This window comes from Amblyraja radiata, chromosome 6, assembly GCF_010909765.2.
Source record: "Amblyraja radiata isolate CabotCenter1 chromosome 6, sAmbRad1.1.pri, whole genome shotgun sequence".
NCBI lineage: Eukaryota > Metazoa > Chordata > Chondrichthyes > Rajiformes > Rajidae > Amblyraja > Amblyraja radiata.
Genome location: NC_045961.1, coordinates 86099599 through 86120188, shown reverse-complemented (window position 1 = coordinate 86120188; position 20590 = coordinate 86099599). Strand labels below are relative to the sequence as shown.

Below are 20590 nucleotides of genomic sequence, written 5' to 3'. Positions count from 1 at the left end.
CTATCTATCTATCTATACACAACAATGAAATTCTCACTTACTATATCTTTATATACTATACCGCTTATTTACTATACCACAATAACAATACAAATAAATATGCAATAATGAACTAGACAATAAATTATCAGTGATACGAGGTGACCAGACCATTATTACACTGTAAATCAAAGTGCGTAGTGCAACAAAAACATAGTGCATTATACATCCTTACAGAGGTAGGATTATGGTTTTAGGGGTGAGGTGTGGTACAAGAGCCTGATGGTGATGTTCCTTCTCTCCAGAGATGCTGCCTGTCCTGCAGAGTTACTTCAGCAATTTGTGTCTATCTTTGGTTGATGGGAAGAAGCTGGAGATCGCGGTTCCCAGATTCCCGTACCTTCTTCCCAATGGTAGCAGCGAGATGACTGCATGGCCTCGTCTGTGGGACTTTAATGGTATTAGCTGCTTCTTTGAGGCAATGCCTCCTGTACAAATCCTAAATGGTGGGGAGGTCAATGCCTGTGATCGACAAGGCAAAGGTCACCACTTTTTGCAGTCTCTGTTGTTCCTGGGCGTTTGGAGTGACCAAACTAGACTATGTGGCAACCAGTCAGGTTGCCACACCTGCAAAAGTTCAATAGAATAGAATAGAATAGAATAGAGGCAAGGCAAGGCAACTTTATTTATATAGCACATTTCATACACGAGGCAGACTCAAAGTGCTTCACATAAAAACATGTCATACAATAAATGAAATAATAAAATGAAATAAAATAGAAGAACTAAAAGAAAAGAAAAACAAAATTAAAAATGCATTATAAAAAGTGCAAAAGTTAAAAGTGCAATGTAGTTAAGATTTAGCTGAAAGCTAAAGTAAACATAAAAGTTTTCAGTCTTGTTTTAAAAGTGGTCAAAGTTGAGGCAAGTCTTAAATCTTCAGGAAGTTTATTCCAGCTATTTGTTGCATAGTAACTAAATCCTGCTTTCCCATGTTTTGTATTTACTCTGGGAATCACTAGCAGATTGGTTTCAGAAGATCTTAGCGGTCTAGAAGGCTTATATAGAATAGAATCTTTATTTGCCACACGACCAGGGTTGGTGGTATTTGGGTTCGGTACATGATGGTACACTGCTTTAGTCACATTAACACTAATAACAACACAGATCACAGTAATAAAGTGCATCCATACCACATCACAAATCACAAATCTCACCAACAATACATAGCGTAAAAGAACAGACAAAGACCATAGACAAGACACTGTATACATCAAAAGTCCTTAGTATTGTCTGTTATTGGAGGGAATTGAGTGTTCTTATTGCTGAGGGGAAGAAACTGTTTTTAAAGCGGGTGGATTTTGTAGCAAGTGACCTGAGGCGCCTCCCTGAAGGGAGAGACTGGAAAAGGTGGTTTGCTGGATGGGAGGGGTCCAGATGATCTTTATTGCCCGTTTTGAGGTACGTTGGAGGTAAATGGAATGGATTGAGGGGAGGGGGGAGTTGATGATCCTGGAGGCCTTGGAGACAATGCGCTGTATTCTGTGTAGTGAGTGGCTGTCAGTGTTTCCGTACCAGACTGTGATTGAGGAGGTGATGATGCGTTCAATGATGGATTGATAGAAACGCACCAGGAGGTGTTTGTGGACTCTGAACTTTTTGAGCTGTCTGAGGAAGTATAGGCGTTGTTGTCCTTTCTTGATGAGTATTCATGAGTATTCTCGATAGAGTATTCATGCCAAATCTCCCCATTCTTCTAAGGAAACAGGGGCATGATGAGCTTTCTTTATGATTGCATCAATGTGCTTGGTCCAGGACAGATCTTCAGAGGTATGCATATCCAGGAAACTGAAGCTGTTGACTATCTCCACTGCTGTCCTATCAATGAAGACATGTTCGTGGATCCTTAGCTCTCCCTTCCTGAAGTCAACAATCAGCTGCTCGGTCCTGTTAATGTTGAGAGCATAATTGTTGCTCGGTCATCATTCAATTTGATTTTCAATGCCCCTCCTGTACTGTAAATCATTGTTTCCCATTATTCATCCAACAACGGTGGTATCGTGAGGGAATTTAAAGATTGGGGTCAGTGTCTGGCTAAGTCTAGAGAGAGTAGAGCAGGGCACTGAACAGACAGCTTTGAGGCAGCCCTGAGTTGGTGGTCATTCAGGAGGAAGTGTTGGTGCCAATTCATACTGATTGAAGTCTGTCGCTGAGGAAGTTGAGGATCCAATTACATAGGGATGAGCAGTGATACAGTATGCTGAGTTTAATGATAAGTTAAGAATGATGATGGCGTTGAACGTCGAACTGTAGTCAATGAACGACAGACAGCCTGACATACGTGATCTTATTGTTCAAATGATCCAAAACCTGTGGAGAGCATCTGTTGTGGAGGTACGTGAATTGAGGTAGACCCAGGTCTTTACCAAGGCAGTTGTTAGGCATCATAACGAACCTCTCAAAGCACCATCACACTGGACGTGAGTGCCACAGGTAGGTACAAGATACAAGATTCAAGATACATTTATTTGTCACATGTACCAATTGGTACAGTGAAATGTGTGGTCGCCATACAGCAATACAAATAAATAATAAAGAGTACAGGACACAATAGTTTTTTTTGAACACAGACATCCACACACAGCGGGATCAAATTCCCACTCTTGAGGGAAGGCTCCAAAAATTCAGTCGTCCTCCCCTGTTGTCCTCCCGTGGTCGGGGGGGGGGGGGCTCCCGAACCCCCTGCTCTCACCGCTCCGGGCGGCCCGATGTTCAGGCCCGCTCGCCAGGGTGATGGAAGTCCGACGTCGGGACTGGATGACCTCCTCTGCGGCTTGGACATCCGAGTTGGGCACCTCCTACCGGAGTCCGCGGCTCCCGAAGTCCACAGGAGATGCAACGCTGGCGGCCCTCGGCAAAGGGCCCCAGGACTCCGCGATGTTGTTCAGAGCCACCCGCACTGGAAGCTCTCCCAAACCACAGCTCAGCGATGTTGGAGCAGCTCCGGAGGAGGGGGGGCGAGGAGGGGGGGGCGAGGACCCGACTCGGAGAATAGTCGCATCCCCGCCAGCAAGCGACTGGGAAACAGTTTCCCCCTTATCCTGCCCCCCCTCCCCCACATAGAAAAGTTAAAGATTCCCCAAAACAAACTTTAAAACTGACTAAATTTTTTTTTAAATATTTAAAAAACAAATGGACTGTAGGCAGAGGCACCCCTAGTGACTAAACATTAAGTCATTAAACCACGTCACTTTGCTCTTCTTTAGACTTTAGACATTAAATGGTATAATAGTGTCAAAGAGTCTTTAGACTTCAAGTTCAAGTTCAAGTGAGTTTATTGTCATGTGTCCCTGTATAGGACAATGAAATTCTTGCTTTGCTTAAGCACACAGAACATAGTAGGCATTTACTACAAAACTGATCAGTGTGTCCATATACCATAATATAAATATATACACACATGAATAGATAAACTGATAAAGTGCAAATAACAGAAAATGGGTAACTAATAATCAGAGTTTTGTCCGAACCAGGTTTAATAGCCTGATGGCTGTGGGGAAGTAGCTATTCCTGAACCTGGTTGTTGCAGTCTTCAGGCTCCTGTACCTTCTACCTGAAGGTAGCAGGGAGATGAGTGTGTGGCCAGGATGGTGTGGGTCTTTGATGATACTGCCAGCCTTTTTGAGGCAGCGACTGCGATAAATCCCCTCGATGGAAGGAAGGTCAGAGCCGATGATGGACTGGGCAGTGTTTACTACTTTTTGTAGTCTTTTCCTCTCCAGGGCGCTCAAATTGCCGAACCAAGCCACGATGCAACCGATCAGCATGCTCTCTACTGTGCACCTGTAGAAGTTAGAGAGAGTCTTCCTTGACAAACCGATCCTCCGTAATCTTCTCAGGAAGTAGAGGCGCTGATGAGCTTTCTTGATAATTGCATTAGTGTTCTCGGACCAGGAAAGATCTTCAGAGATGTGCACGCCCAGGAATTTTGAGCTCTTGACCCTTTCAACCATATAAATGGGGCTGTGGGTCCCCCTCCTCCTCCTTCCAAAGTCCACAATCAGTTCCTTGGTTTTGCTGGTGTTAAGGGCCAGGTTATTGCGCTGGCACCATATGGACAGTTGCTCGATCTCTCTTCTATACTCTGACTCATCCCCATCAGTGATACGTCCCACAACAGTGGTGTCGTCAGCGAACCTGATGATGGAGTTCGCACTGTGACTGGCTATGCAGCCATGAGTATAGAGTGAGTACAGCAGGGGGCTGAGCACGCAGCCTTGAGGTGCTCCCGTGCTGATTGTTATCGAGGCTGACACATTTCCACCAATACGAACAGACTGTGGTCTGTGAATGAGGAAGTCGAGGATCCAATTGCAGAGGGATGCGCAGAGACCCAGTTCTGCAAGTTTGGTAACCAGCTTGGAGGGGATGATGGTGTTAAATGCCGAGCTGTAATCGATGAATAACAGCCTGACATATGAGTTTTTGTTGTCCAAGTGGTCCAGAGCGGAGTGGAGGGCCAGCAAGTTCCAGCGCACGTATGGAGTGACCACGACTAGTGGTCACTCCATACTTTGACACTATCTTACACGCTAGGGACAATTTACAATTTTACCGAAGCCAATTGACCTACAAACCTGTACGTCTTTGGAGTGTGGGAGGAAACAGGAGCACCCAGAGAAAACCCACGTGATCATAGAGAGAACGTACAAACTCTGTACAGACAGCACCTGTAATCAGGATCGATCCTGCGTGCCTGGTGCTGTAAAGCAGGAACTCTACCGCTGCCCCACTGTGCGGCCCAATTTGCCTTCTAAAGCACTGATATTACAGATGTCCATATAAAGCCGGAAGGGGCCCCAGACCGTAATAGTGCGAGGTTGAAGATGTCCACAAAAACTCCGGCCAGTTGGTCAATTGAGGAAATGCGTTTCCTGCTTCTGACAGCAGTGACATGGATCACTTCGCCTTGATTCTCTGCCTCTTCCACGTCTGGGTTACCTTTGTCCCCGAGTTCTGGGAATGGGCGTCGGCATGAATGAGCAAGTCGACAAACCCTTCACTGATAGATGGAATCATAGAGTGATACAGTGTGAAAACAGGCCATTCGGCCCATCTGGCCCACACCAGCCAACATGTTCCAGCTACACTAGTCCCACCTGCCAGCATTTGGTCCATATCCCTTCAACCTGTCCTATCCATGTAACTGCTTCTTAAATGTTGGCATAGTCCCTGCCTCCACTACCTCCTCTGGCAGCTTGTTCCATACACCCACCATACACATGTGAAAAGGTTACCCCCTCAGATTCCTATTAAATCTTTTCCCCTTCACATTAAACCTATGTCCTCTGGTCCTCAATTCACCAACTCTGGGCAAGAGACTCTGTGCATCTACCCAATCGATTCCTCTCATGATCTTATAGACATCTATAAGTTCACCCCTCATCCTCCTGCGCTCCAAAGAATAGAGACCCAGCCTACTCAACTTCTGCCTATAGCTCTGACCCTCTAGTCCTGGCAACATCCTCCTAAATGTTCTCTGAACCCTTTCCAATTTGACAACATCTTTCCTAAATGTCCTATAACATGGTGCCCAGAGCTGAACACAATATTCTAAATGTGGCCTCACTTATACAACTTATACAACTGCATCATGACCTCCCAACTTCTATACTCAATACTCTGGCTAATTAAGGCCAATGTGCCAAAAGCCTTTTTGACCCGATCTACCTGTGACTCCACCTTCAGGGAGCTATGCACCTGCACCTCTAGATCCCTCTGCTCTACAACACTCCCAGTGCCCTACGACTCACTGTGTGGGTCCTGCCCATGTCAGATATCCCAAAATGCAACACCTCATATTTTTCTGCATTAAATTCCATATTTCGCCGTTAAATTAGATTTTCGCATTAAATTCCAGATGTGTAAAGTAAGTCTGCAAAGTACGACCTGCGGTTTGCAGTGTTGCAGGTTATATGTTAAGGCACAGGGCACACGTGGAATTATTTCAGCACAAGGGAATTTATTTCACACTCCGTGTCACTCCGAATTGTGATTAATTGTTGCTTTGTCCATGTGCTGGAACCAGGTTGCCCCATAATTGGAAATAAAATCTATCTGCACTGGGAGATTGGTTGGTGTTTGACTGGGTAAAAAACATTCTATCTTGTGTGATGTTAGGCAAGGGCAGTCAATGTTTATTCATGAGATGTTAGTTAAAAACAGACACCTAGGTTGAAAGGAAGCCACACCAGCATGGTACTTGTAATGCTCTTGGGCTGATTATCTAGAGTCATGTGTTTGTGTTCCACCATGGGAACTGGAGAATTTAAATTAATGTAACCTTCTAAAACTACTAGCATTATTAACAGTGGTAACACTGGCCATTATAGCCCCTTGCCTGGCCTGGCCGACTGTGACTCCACATCCAAACAATTTACCTGTCCTCCAACACAAGATGGCACAATGGTGCAGCTAGTGGAGCCGCTGGCTCATAGCTCCCAAGGTTCATTGCTGACCTCTGGTGCTGTCTGCGTGGAGTTTGCGGGTTCTCCACATGGCCGCATGGGTTTCCCCATTGATGCTCCGGTTCTCTCCCACATCCCAAAGACTTGCAGGGTGCGTGACAGAAGAATCTGTGTATAAAATCATGAGAGGAATAGATTGGGTAGATGCACACAGTCTCCTGCCCAGAGTAGGTGAATCGAGGACCAGAGGACATAGGTTTAAGGTGAAAGGGAAAAGATTTAATAGGTATCTAAGGGGTAACTTTTTCTCACAAAGGGTGGTGGGTGTATGGAACAAGCTGACAGTGAAGGTAGTTGAGGCTGGGGCTATCCCAACATTTAAGAAACAGTTAGACAGGAACATGGACAGGACAGGTTTAGAGGGGTTAGGACCAAACGCAGGCAGGTGGGACTAGTGTAGCTGGGACATGTTGGCTGGTGTGGGCAAGTTGGGCCGAAGGACGTGTGTCCACATTGTATCACTCTATGACATATAATCAGGGGGGGGAGGTAAATGGCATGTGGGAGAGAATACGATATGGGGAAGTAAGTGGGGAATTAGATTGATCGGATTGCCCTCAAGAGGCTTCATAGACTTGATGGGATGAATGGCATCCCGCATTATCATAATTAATTAGTGTTGCACAATAAATAGTGGCCCTGACTTTACAAGAATACCTGTTTAGAAGACAAAGTTTACAAGTTTTTCAAGAATACAAGGTTTACAAAAATGATCCCAGGAATGAGTAGGTTAACTTATGATGAGTGTTTGTCAGCACTGGGCCTGTACCCGCTGGAGTTTCGAAGAATGAGGGGGGACCTCATTGAAGCATACAGAATAGTGAAAGGCTTGGATAGAGTGGATGTAGAGAGGATGTTTCCACTCCACTAGTGGGAGAATCTAGGACTAGAGGTCATAGCCTCAGAATTAAAGGACGTTCTTTTAGGAAGGAGATGAGGAGGAATTTTGTTAGTCAGAGGGTGGTGAATCTGTGGAATTCTTTGCCACAGAAGGCTGTGGAGGCCATGTCAGTGAATATTTTTAAGGCAGAGATAGATAGATTCTTGATTAGTACAGGTGTCAGAGTTTATGGGGAGAAGGCAGGAGAATGCGGTTAGGAGGGAGAGATAGATCAGCCATGATTGAATGGCGGAGTAGACTTGATGGACCGAATGGCCGAATGGTCGCATTCTACTCACTTATGATCCTTATGTTACTATGACCTGACACTTACGGACATGTCTTGCCAATAAGCAGTAAAGTAATGTTGCCACCACCTTGGGCCAACGAGGGCCAGGCGGCCAGCAAATCCTCACCTGTTCCAGTCCCTTCCCAGGAAAATAGAAATTTCAAAAAAATACTCTGGAAATGATATATTAAAACTATATTTTCATTAGGTCATACCATGTGGGAACCGGTGGTAGCCACTTAGCTTGCTATGTCCACGAGGCATTCAATAACATCTGTTGTGGCTCACAATTGCATCGATTGTGGCTCAGGAAATAGCAAGATTACCTCTGTGTCAGAAGGTCATAGGTTCAAGTCCCTGTCCAATACTTCAGTATAAAAATCTCAGTTGTCACTTTCTTTGCACCGCATATACTGTAGATATGATCTTCACAAGGGCAAGTGACTGTCACCTCCTGCCACCCCAACATCTACAAGTCACAACTGAGGGGTGTAAGTGACACTCTGCACTTGCCTGGATGATGGTTGCACAGTGGCACAACGGCTACAGTGCCAGAGACCCGGGTTCGATCCCAACAACGGGTGCTGTCCGCATGGAATTTGTATGTTCTCACCATGACCTGCGTGAACTTTCTCCAGGAACTCTGGTTTCCTCCCACACTCCAAAGAAGTACAGGGTTGTAAGCTAATTGGCTTGGTGAAATTGTAAATTGTTCCTAGTGTGTGCAGGATAGAGCGGGGAGCACTTGTCAATGCAGACTCAGTGGGCCGTAGGGCCTGTTTCTGCGTCGTATCTCTAAACTAAACTAAAGTGGCGCAGCCGTAGAGTTGCTGCTTTACAATGCCAGAGACCCAGTTTCAATCTTGACCACAGTTTCCGCCTGTGTGAAATGGAGGAGGAGCCATCTTGGTGAACGGCTGCTAGCCAGCAGCCGTCCGTTTTAAATCCGTTTTTTTAATAGTTTTTAGTGAGTCCTGTTTTTTGTTTGTTGGGGATATGGTCTTTTTAATGTGGGGGGTAGGTGTAAACTTTATTTCTAGGTCCCTACCTGGTCGGTGTGGCAGCCTTTTCTCCGGGCTGCCCGTCAACCCGTCCTCGTGGCCTACCTGCGGGCCTGGAGCGCCGTTTCCTGGCGGGGACCGCCCAGCACCTCGGCCTCGGCGGCGGCACAGTGTTGGAGCGCTATCGCGGAGCGGAGTGGAGCGGGCGATGCCTTGCCTTGGTCGCCGCGCTGGAGCGACGCGCTGGAGCTCTGGCGAGCTGGACCGCCGAGAGCAACATCTCCGGGCTGCGGGTCTGCGGAGCGGAGAGGCGGCAGTGCGGAGAGGCGGCGTGCGAAGAGGCGGCAGTGCGGAGAGGCGGCGCCGACTTTATCATCGGGAGCCTGGGAGCTCCAAACCGGCGCGGCCTTGTCGGCTTCGGCAGCTGCGGGATCCAACCAGGAAGCGGCCGTTCCAGGTGGCCCAGCCGCCGTAAGGACTCTCCCGACGCCAGGGCAAGACCACCCGGTGAGAACGGCCAGGGACATCGGGCCTCCGTAGAGGCAATTGCGGTGGCCTCAATAGGCCTGACTTTGGGGTGAACATGGGGTGGGGACAGGACATTGTGCCTTCCCCCACAGTGCTATCCACTGTGGAGGGATGATTTTTTTGTCTAATTGTAGTCCTGTAGGTCTGTGTCCAAGATGGCTGCCGTGAAGAGAGAGTGGACGCTGGCGCGCTTTGGCTGCCGCTGCTCTCTCTTCACACTGTGTTTTTGATTTTCTGTTTTTGGATTGAATTCTGTTTTTAATTTGTGTCTCTGTGATGTCTTTATTACTTGTTATATTCCGATTATATGTTATTCCGATTACTATGTAAGGTGTCCATGAGATGTCTGAAAGGCGCCCATTAAATAAAATTTATTATTATTATTATTATTACATGTTCTATGCACGTTCTCCCTGCGACTGCGTGAGACATGCACATTTGTAGGTTAATTGGCTTCTGTAAATTGTCCCTGGTGTGTAGGATGCGAAATTGGGATAACATAGAACTAGTGAACAAAGGAGGACTCGGCATGGAGGGGGGGGACTGCCGTGAAGGGGGGAGGTGGGGGGGAGGAGGGGGGAGAACAGAGGGGGGGGGGGAGAACAAGGGGGACCTTGCACTCATACATTGTAACTTTGTAAGTGCCCTTTATGTGGTGACTATTTGCATAATTTTACTGTGACTTGTCATGTGAGGGGGGACCTCATTGTGACAATAAAGAATTCAATTCAATTCAATAGTGTACAGGTAATCATTAGTCGGCGTGGACTTGGTGAGCCAAAGGGCTTGTACCTCTAAACTGAAAGGCCAACTCCAACAACTTTTAAGGAGCTCATCACCATCCCTACTGCTCGACAAAGCAGTAAATGTGATCGGCACCCTGAGCATCGCTCTCCCGACCACCAGCACACACAGAGACTACAAAACGCCCTGCACTTACTCACCCAGGTTGCTCTGACAGCACCTGACACCTGGCAAGGGCAGCAGGTAGAGATGAACACCACCACCTGCGGGGTCCCCTCCAAGTCCCACACCAACCCAATTTGGAAAATATCACCAGTTCTTGCAAGGTCACTGGACGTAAATCCTGAACCTTCCTCTCCCAAAATATTGTAGGAGCATCTTCACCAGAGGAAGTTGAAAAATGTCGGCTCATCGTTCTCTTCTCAAGGGCAGTTGAGGATAGGCAATAAATGTTGGCCTTGCCAACAATGCACACATTCTGAAAAATGAATACTTAAAAATAAAGGCTACATCCTTCAGACAGGTGTCATCGATTTCCCATAGGACCACTTCACCACCAGTGTACAGAGACCAAAATTTATATCTCAGCCAACAATACTTAATCAAATGTTCTGGTCTTTATCATATTTCTATGTGTGGGAGCTTGCTGCCAGTATATTAACTGTTGAGTTTCCAGCATAACAAGCTTGACCTAAAAAATATTTCATTGGCTGTAAAGTGCATTGGGATATCCTGAAAGGCAATAGACAATAGACAATAGGTGCAGGATTAGGCCATTTGGCCCTTTGAGCCAGCATCGCCATTCACTGATTGTGGCTGATTACCCACAATCAGTACCCCGTTCCTGCCTTCTCCTCATATTCCCTGACTGCTATCTTTAAGAGCTCTATCTAACTCTCTCTTGAAAGCATCCAGAGAATTGTCCTCCACCGTCTCCTGAGGCAGAGAATTCCACAGATTCACAACCGCCTGTGTGAAAAGGTTTTTCTTCATCTCCGTTCTAAATGGCTTACCCCTTATTCTTAAACTGTGGCCCCTGGTTCTGGACTTCCCCAACATCGGGAACATGTTTCCTGCCTCTAGTGTGTCCAAACCCTTAATAATCTTATCTGTTTCAATAAGATATCCTCTCATCCTTCTAAATTCTAGAGTATACAAGGCCAGCCGCTCCCTTCTATCAACATATGACAGTCCTGCCATCCCGGGAATTAACCTCGCGAACCTATGCTACACTCCCTCAATAGCAAGAATGTTCTTCCTCAAAATTGGAGACAAAAACTGCACACAATACTCCAGGTGTGGTCTCGCTAGGGCCCTGTACAACTGTAGAAGGACCTCTTTGCTCCTATACTCAACTCCTCTTGTTATGACGTTAAGAGTATTGTAGAAACAGAAGGCATTTATCCCATCTTCTCATACTATCACTCGGAGTCACACAATGTCTCGAAAACCATCAACCATCTCCTTTGAATGTATTCAATGGCGCGTCACCCAGGGAGTGCAGAGTAAACTCTGGCAAGACCAATAGTTGATAGCAATAAAGGTCTATTCCTGAAACATCAGCCTATTTTTTTTGTTCCAGGTTCCCACATCTACATTATTTTATGTCTCCAAATGACTCACAGTGGTACTAAGGATTAATTAACAGAGTAATCAAGTCACACAGCACAGAAACTGGTCCTTTGGTCCACTGAGTCCCCGCTGACTAACAAGCACACATTTACACTAATCCCATTTCATTCTCCTTGCTTTCTCATCAACTCCTCCCCACTCGATTCTACCAATTACCCATATACTAGGGGTATTCTACCCTGGTCAATTAACCTACTAATTCCTTCAAGGTCGACTGCAAGAGGCACCCCTGGGAGACATAAAGGTGGCCGGGCGAGGAGAGGAGAGGAGAGGGACGTCAGTTCGCGGGAACGGCTCCAGTACTCCAAGCACGCGGGCCGACTGGACTTTGGAATTTGAACAATGGCGCCAAAAATGGCGGCGCCAGCATGTGTAATACGTGCAAAAAGAATTTCACTGTGCAGTTGCGTATGTGACAATTAAAGCACCGTTAATTCGCAATGCTTCGGGGTGTGGGGAGGAAACTAGCGCACATGGAATCCCACGCAGTCACTGGGAGAACGTGCAAACTCCGCATAGACAGCACCCAAGATGGGGATCAAACCCAGATCACTCTAGCTGTGAGGCAGTGGCTCTACCAGATTCCCACGTGTGACCAAAACATCTTTGACAATTCTGTATGATACTCAGCTATGATAAAGCATGGTTTTAGAAGCAGTTAGTTCATCATCACGCATTTCCTACTGTTGGAATGAATTTTCCTTCATTTCTCTCTCATTTGTTGCTGAATATTTGAGCCAGGTACACGGACTAGGCGTTACATCTGAAGGGCTTGGTCCCAGGTCTGAAACTGGCATCTTATTGCCTGAAGCTTTGCTCTTTCCACAGCGACCTCTCCACTTAAAGCACATTTCCAGGTGGGTCCTTTTACTTTAATGAGAAGCATTTCTGCCTTTGACTGACCATTCTTTCAGTCATGATGTTGAGACAAGAAAGCCTTCCCAATAATGAATTCCTCTCCCAGGAAAGCACTGTTCATGCTTTAATGCATCAATTTCAATGTGACTAAATCCACGATGAAAATGAATTTGGCTTTCAGTACCGTTACATTAGCTGCAGGTCTCAAGGACATTTCCAACTTTTAAGGGAAGCACTGCACACTTTTCTGTTTAATGGATATGATGTACAACTTTCTCCGTTTATTGACACCAATTGAGGGAATCAGATATGTACACGATAAACAGCAATGATATATAGGGCCGTGGGGAAAGAGCAGGAGTGTGGACTATTTGGAAATTCTTTCACGGGCCAGATGCCTCCACCATATTTTCCTTCTAATGTTCGATCTTCAGAGAGTAGATCTGCCTGAGGTGCCCCTCCAGAAATAATGTTTCATTTTAGGAGGCGAGGCTTTTCAGATGTGAAATCAAACAAGGCATGCTTAAAGATCGATTAAAACCAAAAGAACTGCAGTTGCTAGAAATCTGAAATTTCATACCAGATGATGCCAGAGGAGTGAGGTGGCATTGATTAAGTGTTTTAATCAGCTTTTTGTGAAGCCAATCTGTAAACATGAACTAGAAACAAAATATGCTGCAAACACTCAGCAGGTCAGGCAGTGTCCGTGGAGGGACAAGGAGAGTTATTATCGATTCAAGTCTTTGATCTTCATCAGATATAGTTCTGCTTTTCTCTCCTCACGACTTCACAAACACTGGCCTGACCTGCCGAATGTTTGCAGTGTTTTCTGCTTCTAGTTCATGTTTACAGATTGGCTTTCATAAAATGGTGATCCTTCAAAACAACCAATCATTGCCAGGTACACAAAAAAGCTGGAGAAACTCAGCGGGTGCAGCAGCATCTATGGAGCGAAGGAAAAAGGCAACGTTTCGGGCTGAAACACTTCTTCAGGTTTTTTCCTTCGCTCCATAGATGCTGCTGCACCCGCTGAGTTTCTCCAGCTTTTTTGTGTACGTTCGATTTTACAGCATCTGCAGTTCCTTCTTGAACACAACTAATCAATGCCTCTTTGGTCATGTGATGGAGGCAGGAGATTAAATGTCATTCGCTTTACAGGCCAATATGTGTCCCTCTGTCAGCATCACCTAAAACCGATGATCTGATTATAATCACAGTGTGTGTACAATTGTTGTGTACAATTGTTGCAATGTCCCCTACACCCTCGCGACGATGAGTACACTTCAAAAGATTCCTGCGTGAGGCTGCAAAGTGCTTTGGTAATCCACAGATCATAAAAACTGTTGGAGCCCATTAGTAACATCAGAAAGATGGATTCTAAAAATAGCAGTTACCAATAAAAGCACATCATTATTCTTAATAAATGGAAATTTATAAAAGGGATTGTCCGTGTACGATATGTTATTTTGAAGCAACCCAAAGGACAGGTTTATGTGCAATGTTGCGTCACTTGTGATGTAGGTGGCAACACCATTTTATCATATAGCTTGAACAGAGTTATTTTAAAAGAATTTTAATGAAGAAAATTACCTTTTTTTTTAAATAATCTGTCATCGTGCAAGTGAATCGATGTTTTGGAATTGCTTAGAAACCAGAGAGGCTCACCGATTTGCTTAAAAGTGTCATTCATTTTATTCAAAGTGTAAATAAATCTTTATAAATGCACGCTTAAAGGCAGACAATATTAGGAAGCTATAGATGTCGTTTAAACACTTAATCAACGACCGTCAGCCACTGTAGGAATCTGTGTTTATTGCTCCAGTTATTTGTAGATCAGTCGAAACTCTGAGCCATTTACAGATTTACTGTCAACGGTATATCCCCGTAATTAGCCATTTAATAATAACCTGAATAACACGTGACCTTTGTGACCTCAATTCCTAGGCATTTTGCGTTGTATACAAGGAAACTGTTTGCCTACGTATGTGCAGCTTATACGTTACTGAAGCTAGTCATTAAAATGCATCATTCCCGACAGTAATATGCTTGTCAGATTTCCCAGGCCAATAACTATTTATTATTAAAGGTCATCTTGCCACTTAGGCTGTGGTGTTGGTGGAACCAGTATCTTCTTCCAGTACATGGCCGCTGGCGAGTAACAGTCCTAAAATGGAAGCATTAGCAAGTGCAGATGGTTATTGGTGAGTGCAGTGCATATCGAAATATCCTTAATCATCCGTGGTAGAAATTAAAGCACCTTTTGCTGTTCCCGTTGAACCTTCAGAAGCTCTCCGGTCCCCCAATCCAGATCTCACAGGCATTCCCAGTCCATTCATCCCAGCAGTCACAGATTCCACAGTTGCACACGCCATTGCCTGCAACGAGACAGCATCAGTGTTGTAATTATAGTGCAGACCAGCATCTCCAGAAGTCCAAAATAAAAAAACAAACAGGAAACTGCCGATTTCCATCGTCACAGATGCTGCCTGACCGGCTGGAGTTTCAAGATATGAATTAATTGCCGATTTAAAGATTTCCATTTACTGCATCCAGCAGCTGTGTTTTATGCTTCTTAATGGGACAGCGTGTTATTGAAATCAGGGGAAACAGTAGCAGAATGGTTAAACGTGAACCATTATTCCAGAGGATCTGACTATCATCTGAATACACAAGTTCAAATCCCACACAACAGCTGTGGAACTTAAACTCAGCTACATTTACCGGTGATAAGATCCAACTATGATAATATTGACTGTAAAACTACAAAGTTGTTGTGGAAATCCATCTGGTCCTTTGTTCAAGTAATTCCGCCACCTGGTCTGACTCAAACGTGACTCCAGACAGGCTGCAAGGGGACACCGAACTTCCTCTGAAAAGTACCCAGGAAACCGTTCAGTACAAGGCACTTTGGGAAAGGTGCTAAAGGTCAACTGAGGTAATGGTATCCATTGACAATGAGAGGATGAACATGATTAAGAAAGAAGATCCAACCTTTCCACACATTGATCATATAACCATATAACCATATATAACCATATAACAATTACAGCACGGAAACAGGCCATCTCGGCCCTTCAAGTCCGTGCCGAACACTTATTTTCCCCTAGTCCCATCTACCTGCACTCAGACCATAACCCTCCATTCCTTTCCCATCCATATACCTATCCAATTTAATTTTAAATGATAAAATCGAACCTGCCTCCACCACTTCCACTGGAAGCTCATTCCACACAGCTACCACTCTCTGAATAAAGAGGTTCCCCCTCATGTTACCCCTAAACTTCTGTCCCTTAATTCTCAAGTCATGTCCTCTTGTTTGAATCTTCCCTACTCTCAATGGAAAAAGCTTATCCACGTCAACTCTGTCTATCCCTCTCATCATTTTAAAGACCTCTATCAAGTCCCCCCTTAACCTTCTGCGCTCCAAAGAATAAAGACCTAACTAGTTCAACCTATATATGATCATTATGGATTCATATTATAATTCTGCAGTTGAGCAGTCTTTGGGAATTTGAAGCCATTAGTTTTGTTTAGTTCAGTTTAGTTTAGTTTAGTTTAGTTTAATTATTGTCACGTGTACCAAGGTGCAGTGAAAAGATTTTGTTTGCATACTATCTTGTCAAAGAAAAGACTATGGATGAATACAATCAAGCCGGCCACAGTGCACAGGTAAAGGAGACAACATTTGGTGCAAGATATAACATTGAAGACCGATAAAAGATCATTCAAAGGTCTCCAATGAGGTACTGTAGATGGGAGGCCAGGACCACACTCTAGCTGGTGAGAGGACGGTTCAGTTGCCTGATAACAACTGGGAAGAAACTGACCCTGAGCCTGCAAGTATGTTTTTTCACAATTCTGTGCATTTTGCCTGATGGGAGAGGGGAGCAGAGGGAGACCAGGGGAGCAGAGGAAGACTGGTCCTTGATTATGCTGGTGGCCTTGCCAAGGCAAGGCGTTTGCCCCTTCATGTTAGCTCCTTGTGGGCATGGCTGGTGTGACTGTACCTTCTGGTCCACCTTCCTGCCTGTCACTGGTAACATCTCACACCCTCACTTGTTAGGAACCTACATCTCTACTTTAAAAATATCCAACGACCCACAAATCTCTGAAAGAAAAGATTTTGCCTTACCTCTAATCTGCAACTCTTACTTTAGAACATAGAAACATAGAAAATAGGTGCAGGAGTAGGCCATTCGGCCCTTCGAGCCTGCACCACCATTCAATATGATCATGGCTGATCATCTAACTCAGTATTCTGTACCTGCCTTCTCTCCATACCCCCTGATCCCTTTAGCCACAAGGGCCACATCTAACTCCCTCTTAAATATAGCCAATGAACTGGCCTCAACTACCTTCTGTGGCAGAGAGTTCCAGAGATTCACCACTCTCTGTGTGAAAAATGTTTTTCTCATCTCGGTCCTAAAAGATTTCCCCCTTATCCTTAAACTGTGACCCCTTGTTCTGGACTTCCCCAACATCGGGAACAATCTTCCTGCATCTAGCCTGTCCAACCCTTTAAGAATTTTGTACGTTTCTATAAGATCCCCCCTCAATCTTCCAAATTCTAGCGAGTGACCACATGTGGGAACATCCTCTTCACAACCACCCTGTCAACACCCCTCAGGCTCTTCTATGTTTCAATACAGTCCCCTCGCACTCTTCAAAGGTCCAGCAGATACGACCCTCGCCTGTCCAACTTTCCCACAATGGACAACCCAGTCATTCCACGTATTAATCTAGTAAACCTTCTCCAAAATGTGAACAATGCATCCCTACATCATAGGATAGCATAGGTTTAGAGGCATATAGACCAAACACAGGCAGGTGGGACTAGTGTAGATGGGGTATTTTGGCCGGCTGTTTACACACTCTATATCACTCTATCATGAGCTTTTATTTCCCACAACTGCCTCCTGGAAAGCTAATTGCAGCACGCCTCACTAGTCAAAGCTTCCCAACCCAACCTGTCCTCTTTATCCCTACTCCCTCGTTTCTGTCCACTAAAAACCACCCTCAGTCCCCGCAAGTGCTTTACCCCAAATGCATGTGCTCTTTTGTGGCCCTTTATCAAAGGCTTTATGTAAATCTAAATGCATCACTTTCACCACTTTCCCCTTTTTACAACATTAAAAATGTTAATAAATTTGTCAAACGTAATTTCCCTTTCCTAAGCTGATGCTGTAAAATTCTATTCTTATTATCTAAGTGGTGTTAGTACTTCTTTCATAATAGATTCCAACATTTTCATGACCTCTGATCCACATTTCCCTGTTTTGTTTGATCTACTTTCTTATACAATTGGATTATATTTTCCCACCTTCCAGAATGTGTGGTCCATCCTAGAATCTACGGAATTTGGGAAGATGACGAACAATTGCATCCAGTGTTTCTTCAGCTGACGTTTTACAAAACTTTAGGATGCAGATTATCAGATACAGGGTATTTATTGGATTTTTGGCCCAAATATTCCCTAATCCCATTTTTATTAACGAATGCTAATATCTTTCTGCTTCACATTCATTCTCATTCTCATTCTCATTCGTCCTGCTATTTCTAGGAGAGTTTCTTATCTTCTTTTATGAAGAGAGATACAAAATATTTGTTTAACTTCCCTGCCACTTCCCACTCAGCAATATAATTTCTCCAGCATCAGTGTGCAAGGGACGCACATTAACTTTTGCTAGTCTTTTTCTATTTACATACTACACATATTCTACTTTCCCCGCGTTTGCCCAGATCTAGAGAATTTCTGGGACATCTGACTGAATTGCCCTTTCTATTTTTTGTCTCATGTGCTAATCTGACTAGATTATGTGATTTTGACATGTTTTTCCGGCAACAGTTGTGTTTTTAGGGGGGAAAAAAATCCACTGTAATGACTATAAAGGGATATAGCACAAAAACAGACAGTTTGACCCAATGAGTCCACGCTGACCATCGCCCACTTGTTTGTACTTAGGCTACACTAATCCCATTTGGGGATACAAGAGACTGCAGATGCTGGGATCTTGAGTAAAGGCAAAAGTGCTGGAGGAACTCAGCAGATCAGGTAGCATCTGTGGAGGGAAATGGTCATTTGACTGAATTGTTTCTGGTTGGGACGCTTCTTCAGACTGATCCCGTTTTTTTCTCCCCACATACTCATCAACTCTTTCAGATTCTACACCTCTTCTACAACATACTGAGGGGGGCAAAATACAGTGTTAAATTAACCTTTGGGTTAATGCATGTCTTTGGGATGCGCAAGGAAACTAGAGAACCCTGAGGAAACCTACATGGCCACAGGGAGAACATACAAACTCCACACAGGCAGCAACCAAGGTCAGGATCAAACTCGAGTCGATGGACCTGTGAGGCAGTAGCTGTACTAAATGTGTACCACTGTGGTGCTCCAGCAGTGTAGTCGACTTACACCAAGATATATACGTGCCTTTACAAAGTGATCTGGAAAATCATTGAATGTACAAAATGTACCTTACAAATAATTATAGTCACGACTCTGAGGCTTTCAATGATGTTTGGATGAAAGATATTAACTCTCCAGGAAAGTTGCATTATAATTGAAATCATGAATGCATCTGCCATTTGCGTTCCTGCCTGATTTCTGGTTCCAATGAATATTTAATTGAATGTCATTAAATAGTTAACTACATTTTCATTTTTCCAGTTGAAATGTCACACAAGGCCACCTACAAAATTCTGCAATAAATTTATTGCAAATTGCAGTATATCATTAAAGCATTTCTCAGATGGAGTATTCTATAATGATGCAATTTCCCATTCATAATTTTCAAGTGTCGTTCACCTCTCTTCATCTTGTAGACTTTTTGAAAGGCCACGCCACCTCCCACACAGGTTCCTAAAGGTTTAACTGAAAGTGTTTTGCAGGGAAGTCCCGTATTTGGACAAGTTTCTGAAAGGGACACAGTGATGGGGGGTCACAGCGAACTGCAGCAAGGGCTCAGAGGAGTTGAAAACCCATCAAACTAGGTGCATGACACAAAGTGCTCGATGAACTCAGCGGATCAGGCAGCATCTGTGGAGGAAGTGGACAGATGACATTTTGACTCAGGACACTTCTTCGGATTGGAGAACAGTCTGAAGAAGGCTCCCGACCCATAGAGCCATCTGTCCATTCCCTCCACAGATGCTGCCCGACCTGCTGAGTTCTTCCAGCACTTAGTCCGAAGAAGGGTCCCAACCTGAAACATCATTTGTCTATTCCCTCTACAGATGCTGCCTGACCCGCAGAGATCCTCCAGCACTTTGAATCTTGCTCAAGATTCTAGCATTTACATTTTCTTGTGTCTCAAATCAAATAAGGTGATTTTTTTTGTCGTTAATGAAACATTTCTGACCTATTTTAAGCCACTTTGAGGTGATTATATCTCCATATTTCGTTCACACTTAAGTTCACATACAAAGTTAAGCCAATTTTGAGTGATAAATTCAAGGAAAATTAAGTACTTGTGTCATGCTGCTGGACTCCCTCAACCTTCACTGAAACATCTGCCAAAATCTTATTCTACTCTTCAGTATGAATGCCTTCCATTCGGAGTAAAAGTAGCATCAGCAGTTTCAGAGTTTTAGGACATCCCAATGCTTTTATTATAACCAATTAACTTATAACAGGGGATTTTCAGCTTCTAATGGTGTGCAGTGGGTGAATCCGTTTTAAAGGCCCATCACTCTGACAGTGTAGCCTTTCCTTCATACAGCATTCCCTCAACAGTTTACATTGTAGTGGACGGAGCCTTGGAACTGTAATCCCCACAATCTGTCTACAGAGGCACAACAAGCACTGTGGAAGACAACAGTGTGCTTCCTGCTCTTGCAGTTAGCTTGAACGGGGACACAAATATACAGCCATCTTCTCAGACACCGTTGAGCTTGTCAAAGTTGTGATTTTAAGCAAGCTGTTTATTTCACCTGTGTGAAACACAGACTTTCTATATTTTTTAATGTATTCATGCATTCTGGAAATTGATTCCATTAAAAACTGGAAAGAATTTGTAATTGCATATTATGTACTTAAATGTTGGGACATGTGAATTATTTTATCTGCCCTCTCCAGAGCCCTGAATCTTGGTGCCTTTTAGAGCTAAATTCTCCTGCTTTAACAAACTAACGGCTGCCACCAAGGTAGTCA

The 20590-nt window shown here is 44.4% G+C and overlaps 1 protein-coding gene across 2 annotated transcripts in view; it reads right to left on the bottom strand.

Annotated features, from left to right (window-relative positions):
- Positions 1–14106: 14106 nt before the first annotated feature.
- itgbl1 (integrin subunit beta like 1) overlaps positions 14107–20590 on the bottom strand; it is a 150340-nt gene continuing 143856 nt past the window's right edge. The window contains exons 11-12 of one of the 2 annotated variants that reach the window (XM_033023104.1): positions 14696–14813; positions 14107–14602 (exon numbers count right to left, since the gene is read on the bottom strand). In XM_033023104.1, coding sequence (XP_032878995.1) covers positions 14719–14813 — 95 coding nt within the window. In that variant the 3' untranslated portion in view covers positions 14107–14602; positions 14696–14718. Of the gene's footprint in view, positions 14814–20590 lie in introns of both variants that reach the window. The other variant, XM_033023103.1, reaches the window with a different exon arrangement.